This window comes from Montipora foliosa, chromosome 10 (assembly GCF_036669935.1).
Source record: "Montipora foliosa isolate CH-2021 chromosome 10, ASM3666993v2, whole genome shotgun sequence".
In the NCBI taxonomy this organism is placed as follows: domain Eukaryota; kingdom Metazoa; phylum Cnidaria; class Anthozoa; order Scleractinia; family Acroporidae; genus Montipora; species Montipora foliosa.
The window spans coordinates 34,593,043-34,600,542 of record NC_090878.1 but is presented as its reverse complement, the minus strand read 5'-3'; the positions used below and the strand labels follow the sequence as shown (position 1 = coordinate 34,600,542).

The 7,500-nt window shown below is 41.9% G+C and overlaps 1 protein-coding gene across 3 annotated transcripts in view; it reads right to left on the bottom strand.

Moving 5' to 3' along the window:
- Positions 1-7,500, bottom strand: part of LOC137973132 (N-acetyllactosaminide beta-1,6-N-acetylglucosaminyl-transferase-like) — a 17,319-nt gene that overhangs the window by 663 nt on the left and 9,156 nt on the right. For 2 of the 3 annotated variants that reach the window (XM_068819875.1, XM_068819876.1), the window contains 2 exons: positions 6,862-7,131; positions 1-1,880 (listed from right to left, as the gene is read on the bottom strand). The exon at positions 1-1,880 is cut by the window's left edge and continues 663 nt beyond it. In XM_068819875.1, coding sequence (XP_068675976.1) covers positions 804-1,880; positions 6,862-7,119 — 1,335 coding nt within the window. In that variant the 5' untranslated portion in view covers positions 7,120-7,131 and the 3' untranslated portion in view covers positions 1-803. Of the gene's footprint in view, positions 1,881-6,861; positions 7,146-7,500 lie in introns of all 3 variants that reach the window. The other variant, XM_068819877.1, reaches the window with a different exon arrangement.

Sequence of the window (7,500 nt, the reverse complement as noted above, 5' to 3'; positions counted from 1 at the left end):
TCGATTAATCTGGACTAGCTTTGACAAGCACGAAGAGACTAAATGAAAAATGTGGCTAGGTCAGATGAGAGTCGATAATTACGCCCAGGTCTCTTGCTGAGTCGACAGGTGTGGGAGTCTTTCCCATGAACGATACGGAGAAATCAACAGAGTGACAACTCATCAGTTGTCTGGTGCCAATCAACATAAACTTCGTTTTATCAGGGTTGATGAGCAATTGGCTTTCGAAGCACCGGGTGGCAACTTTGTGTAAATCCTCCTCAAGCTTGATCTTGGCATCATTAAAATCAGTTACAGGGAAGGATAACAAGATTTTGGAATCATCGACGTATGCCTCAAGGTGACACTGAGGTGCCCCCGGCAGATCATTCAAGTAAATGCAGAAGAGAAGTGGTGAAAGTATTGCACCCTGAGCAACTCCGTCTGTAATTAATAGTGGATCTGACAAAACGGAGTTAATGCGCACTGACTGCGTTCGACCCGTCAGGTAGCTCTGAAACCAACTGACCGTAGCAGATGAAGCACCGTCGACAGAGAGTTTCTGAAGTAAACGTTGATGACTTATGCTATCAAAAGCCTTTGACAGATCGAGTAGAATTAATGCGCTAAGTTTCTTCTTATCCATTGCCTCTAAGATGAGATCGGTGGTGTAAATGTTCAAGGTCTCAGTTGAATGGAGTGACTTATTACCGCTACACTAGAAAGAAATCCGTTCTTGAGGTGATTTTGGCATCATCTTTGGATGAATATAATGTCATGAGCAACCAAGTAAGCCTTCCGCAATGCTTCGCGCGGTTTTTATTTTATTTTTTCCAGACAGCCGTGCCGTATTTTCTTCCTTGTCTTGCAAGAAGAATACAATCTACCAGCTCGTCTCTGACGTTAAAGGGGATTTTGTGAACAAACAGTTTCATTTTCATATCTTCTCCGAGGACCCACTGCAGGTCTTGAAAAGAGATCCAACACAGATATCGCATCCATAATCCTTTACAAAAATCCTCGTTCTTCTCAAAACGCCACGCCAAAGCACGGGGTAACCACTCTGGCTGTTTTCCCTGGATTCCACCTGGGGCATGCGGATACTGATGTAAGGTTCCATACAACATTTCATCTGGGATGTAAGTATCCTTCAAATATTCAAGATAGTCTTTTCCGATCTGGCTGTGCATTACGAAATTAACAAATTCTCGTATCGCAATAATGTGTGTTGATCCCATATGAATTGCAATGTTGTGAGGCGGAGGGGGTTTCTTCTCACCTCTGACGAACTCATTGTTGATAAAACGGTGAACGAAATCTGTGCGAAACTTGAAAATTTCAGGTACCGGAAAACTTTCAATATTGTTGTGGTTTTTAAGAGTTTGCAATGCTCTCACAATTTCCTTGTTATCATAAAGTGGAAAATCTTGTCCAACTAAGCTAATATAATATTTCCATTTCACAGAAGACTGCAAAAGCTCGTCCATACAATTGAGCTGAGCTTGAACCAAACTAAAATGTCCCCAGAAAACGCTTGTCCTATTAGTGGCGACAAAGACATTTGGAAGACAGCGTATCATAGCCTTTATGGCTGTAAGGAAGCTTTCTGGGGATTTAGTGTCGATATGAAAGCAGTACACATTGTTGGGCATATAGATTGCTTGAAGAACTGTCTCAACTGAACGTGCACTTTTGTATAATGTTATGGAATAAGCGATGGGTAGCTGCTTTTCTTCTTCGGACACAGGAGGATGGCGGAAATGGTGTCTTAAGACTTCAGCACAGTCCTGATTGGGAGTGTACTTGGCGTTAATTTCTGAATCAGGTGGTGTTCTAGTAACAGTTCCCTTTAGCTTTTCCTCGCCGGATATAAGCTTCTGGCACCTTTCCCATGTCGTGGTCTGCAAATGATAAAATGCTAACTTACATAAGTTTTTTATTACTTACGTATTTCCTAAAATAGAAAATGGTTTGAACCTAGGAGTTACCGTCAACCGCGCACCGGTGGCTCAGGTGGCCCGGTTGAGCACCGGGCTGTCACGCGGGAGGTCGTGAGTTCAACTCCGGCCGGACCAACACTTTGGGAGTCAGGGTGGTTTAGTGGTCATCAATCGTGTCTCCCACCTCTGTGACCCAGGTTCAACTCTGGCCTCGGGTCGTATGTGGGCTGAGTTTCAGTCGATCTCAACCTGACTCTGGGGATTTTTCTCCGGGTACTCCGGTTTTCCTCCCTCCTCAAAATCGACTCCCAGTCATTTACATCTGGCTGGGTTTGCGGTGCTCCGAGATCACACATGGATCGTATGGCGGCAGCCGTGGGTGCCTTCTCATGCATTCGGTCCGATCCCGTCGAGCCGGTTGATCCTGAAAAGCCCTTGTAGGGAGCGTTCAACTAAGCGCACATTTACATTTACTCAGGGTCTCTAAATAACTAAGGAGAAAGTGCTGCCTTTGTAATTACATATGCAAATGGTTAGACTCTCTAGTCTTCTCGGATAAGGACGATAAACCGTAGGCCCCGTCTCACAACCCTTCAATGTTCATAATCCTGTGGGACGTAAAAGAACCCACGCACTTGTCGCAAAGAGTAGGGCATGTAGTTCCCGGTGTTGTGGTCTGTCTTCTGTGTTATATCATGGTTGGGAGGGTAAAGGGGCACAATTAATTTGGAGCCTCGCTCTGTTGTGCGACCCCCACCACAGCCTGTTTCTCTGTTGTGGTGAAAGTGATTAAAATAAAATAAAAATAAAATAAATAAAAATGACATGCATTGATGGAATTTGATCGTCTGGGTGAAACTAGTACTGAGAAGAACTGTTGCATGCAGTAACTGACGATTTGACAACCTGAGCGTAAGTCACCTTCAGAGTCAAGTAACAGCTGGAAACTCAAACGAATGTAGTGATGCGCTGGTCTGTGTTGTGATGGGTAGTGGGAAAAGTGATGTGATTGGTTGTGACGATGGTGAGTGGTGATCCGGTCGGAGTAGGTTTGTAAGCTGAGAGGAAAAAGTTGTGTGAAGGTGCAGGTAGAAGTAAGCAACGGTTTAATGTAGTTTGTATGCCAGGTTTCAAGTGTAAGGCGGTGGTAATGGTTCCTACAGTAGGTTAAGCATGTATTAACCTGTGATCAGGCTCCATTTTCGTGACGCGAGGGGACGAAGAAACGAAAAAACATGAGCGCCGATGTAAGAGGACATGAGGGATGCTCAATTTGGCCTGATCGCAGGTTAAGCATGTAACAGAGTCCCAGTCGATATTGTGTTTTGTTCTTGAATGGTGTTCAGCAATATTGCTATTGAGATCACCATTCTTAGTCGCTCGTTTGTGTTTTGTAAGTCGCGTGTTTAGGTTCCTGGCAATCGCAGCATGTGATCTTGTATACTGCTCTCTGTCGGTCCTTGGGGTCTCCTTTGTCTTTGACATTAGTTAGTGAGCGTGGTAAAGTCGTTAAAGGTCTGTGGGCAACGCATGTGTTGTAAGGTTGTAGTATGCGTGCGATAGTTTCAGTCCCTCTTATGTACGGTATTGTCGCTGTAGTAACGGTACGTTGATGTGGTAGGACAGCTGTCGTTTAGTCTGATGTTTGTGTTGCGTTTGAAGAAATCTGTGCCATAATTGTTCTTCCTAAAAACGCTGTTTTTCAAAGTACTTTGCTAAACTATCAGTTGAGTCCCAAACTATGATATGTGCTCGCCTCGTCAAGGTTCGTACAGTGGTCGCTTTGTGTGTCGTGGAATTGTAAGACGTTTGGTTCAATTGTTGTTTCTGCATGTGTGTGTTGGTTTTCTGTAAACAGTGGTACGAAAGCAGATAAACTTTTGTTACACTTAACCAACCAGTCAAGAAAATGTATTTCCGTTTTCTTCGATCTAATTGGTGAAGTGGGTGTCAGCATTTTGTTTATTAAGGTTCTTGCAGAATTCTTCATTTCGTTCTTTGTGCATGTACTTCCGTGATAGTATCGTAAAAGTAACCACAAGGGGAGTATGTGCTTGTATGTCGTTAGGGCCTGTTACACGATGTTTTGCATGACGATTTCATCCACAACACTCGGAGTGTTTTCCGTTGCATTGAAAGTACGTTGAAGTTAGCCACAGGAGTAATAAGTCGTCAGAGAAGATTTGTTGATGCTAGTCTTGTTGCAGTCTAGGGCTAATTGGAGTAGTATGCTAGTGAAAAGTGACGTAACGTCAAGAGATAGTAACAGCGCCTTACACTTGAAAGCTGATATACAATTTTAGAACAAACTAAAACCGACGTTGCCAACCTCTACCAGCGCCTTACAAACGATTACTTAACAGAAAACCTTAAAGGAGCACTGTCATGCTAAGTATCCTGTTTTTAGGTCAAAACTGGGTGAGAATCTAAATTAGTACTCTAGCTCACACATTTAACATTCCTGACAACTCCCTGAGATGATACGAAATATAATAATGTGGCACAAAGAGGTATTCGTATGTAACTTTTGGCGTCTTTCAGGGGACAACGTCTCCAAACTGGCCAGTTTTTTCAAGTTTCAATCCATTTCCATCCTCTCCATCCTTGGCTGCAAGCGAGAAAGTATAGCTTCAGTGCACTTTAATGGTCCTTGACAACAAAACTACATCATTATTATTGGGTCTTCATTGATGCAAAGACGTCTCTTAGTGTTTTGCAATTTGACTAAAATAGCGTGACACTGCCCCTTTTGCTATACGCAACAGTTATACTGTAACAACTTATAAACCTACAGCGACCTTCACTTACAAACCGGATCATAACGCACCAATCACCACTCACCATCCCCACAAACAATCATATTACTTTATTTGTCAGTTGTTGAGCCTTTCCACAAGAAACAAAAGGCCATTAAATAACGAAAAACCTATTTTCTACTTGGTGGAGTTGTATTTTAAAGCTATTTTTAATGACAGTTTGTAGGAGGTGAGATCTCGAGTGTAAACATGTTTTTCTGATTTGCGGTTTTCTGAATTTTTTTTTTTTACAACAATGCGTAGAAAACGTGTTTTGTTTACTGTTAAACAGTGTGATAGCATTTAACTTTGCATTATTAACACAACAATATGTGCAGACATTTTCTTTAGTCTGCTGGTATGCGTGGTAAACAGGTTTGTTACTTTTGCATATCACTGCATTCAGCACACTACACGTGGTTCAACGGCTGCTGTTAAATTTTGGGAAAAGTGAGCACTCGGCTTGCATTGTTTGAACTGAAGGAACGATGAGCGATAGTGAAGGTGAAGTTTTCTTATCCCAAAACAGCTTTTAGGGTCTTTTACAATCAAAGCCTTACCCAGGTTTCAAGACAGTTCAGTTCAGACAGTTAGTAATTGAACAAAGGAAACCGAGCCAAGTGACAAATAAGGGAGCTTTCCATTTGACAGAACTGACCAGCCAGACCGAGCATTTGGAAGGACTAACTCTACAACGCCTTCAAGTTAACAATCTTCCAAGACGATATATATACTCCCCCAGATTAATGCGAGGGATTATCATGCCAAAGTTCCTTCAAATTTTTACATTTTCTTTGCAAAGTGACAGGTCTGGCCGGCCAGTTGTGACAAAAGGAATGCGTTCCGGTTAGTTTTCCAATTAAAAGGCTAATTTCTTGGCGAGTTCAAAACCATATCATACTGGTGTAAGGCTGGCGACTGGGCATCTTTGAAACCAATCAAAGTAGAAAATACTGTTATGGACGCCTTTTGGCTTACATTAGCCTTAAGCCATGCAGACCTAGTCAGGAGCACTACAACTCCATCGCTAGCCTTGGTCTATGTAACGCGCTCGGCATTTTCACAGATCAAGCTATTTTTAGACGAGTTCTTGCAGGAGTGACCATTCTTAATTGCGTAGGTAATACTTTAATTTCTTGAGCAAGACTTGCAACTAGATGGAGAAGTTTGGTTCCGCCACAGGCAACCCAGACTCGGAGGGTAAAAAAATTGATCATAAGGAATTTTAAGGGAATCTCGATAACAAATAACCGCCTGTGGTTTCGCGGGAAACTCAATCAAAAAAAACTCGGCGTGTAAAAACGCCGCTCCACAAATACAATGAAGTTGTACGCTCCTCGCTAGCCATGGGCTCCTGACCGAGTCGGAATGCAGAGGAAACTCGGAACGGAAAAAGAGCATTACATTCCTTCACCGTTCAACCAGCCTTGCTCTGTTTCACTTCCCATAATTTCCATCCTTCACCCAATTTTGTTACACACGTCCTTGCTTACACAGTTTAAGAGGAAAACTCAAAAGGTCTCTACTCCAAGTCTTACTTGTAAACAACTTAAATTTACTTTGTGCAATATTCTCAGTTCTCTAGTCTTTCTTTTTACGTCTTTTCGGCCTCTTTGATTCCTTGGGTTGCTCAGGTTACCCCAGATCGATTTTACTAACGACTTTACTTCAGACTTTGATCTTCCTGTCGATTATAGTAACTATGCAATTGATCTCGTGGGCTAGGAGCGAGGCTAATCCCGCCAAATGAGGTTTTAGCCCACATCATCAAGGGCTTAGCTGAACAATAAGACTTCGCTTCCCAACTTTTCAGCCAATCGTTCTCCAGTAATCAAGAGTTCTCACGTTCAAACAATGGCTTTTTTTTGTCAGGTTGACCACATAAAAGACCATACTAGAATGGCTTCTCTTAAGAGAAGGAAGTGATATATTTGTACCCTGTCTCCAAGTACACCATGGTCATTTTGTAATGTAGATATATATTTATATCTAGCATTTTAAAATGCTAAACAGATTGAGAAACTATTGAACTGTATCTGGATTAGCACAAGTAGTCATGTAACATAACCATTTGGTTATATTTTGGCTGAATACTCTCATGCAAAAGACTGAGGATTCAACTGGTGAATTTTCCTTTCATGAATTACCTTTAGTGTGCTTGTTGGCGAAGCATTGTTTGTCATCTGTTTCGTCATCAGCTCTGTTGCATGTGATGGATATTTCAACTCTGTCGGCATCCTCTTTTCAAGGCCATTCAATGGTGCAGTCGTTGACTTCAATCCACTTCGTATTATTGGTTGGCGTAGGATTTTATTGTGTGATCTCGTTTGGTAAACGATGATTGATTGCGTGACAACCAAGGCCAAACACGCAACCAGAACAGTTTTTGCAGCTGACAAAGCCATAAAAGTTCATTCCTTCAAAAAACAAACTGTGCATCTAGCAAAATATATCCGAGACATTATTTTGTTTTTCCTCAAAAACAGGAGATGGGGACAAATTTAGGTCGCAAGTTTAGGCCGTAATTCTAAATTAGACTTCGCATTAGATGTTTTAATTAGCATTGGGCTTGCCTCCTTTTCAGAATTCTTGCTTTTGATGCAAGGTGGCCCCACAAGCTTACGAAAAGCGGCTCAAATCAACCAAGCTTAGGGAGTCACAGTCTGTTTAGGAAAGTTTCATGGCGCTGAGCTGTATTATTAAAACAAGTTGAAGATCATTGATAAGGTGCTAAATATATCTCCTTCAATAACAGTAATAACAATTTACCATATTAACAACATTCA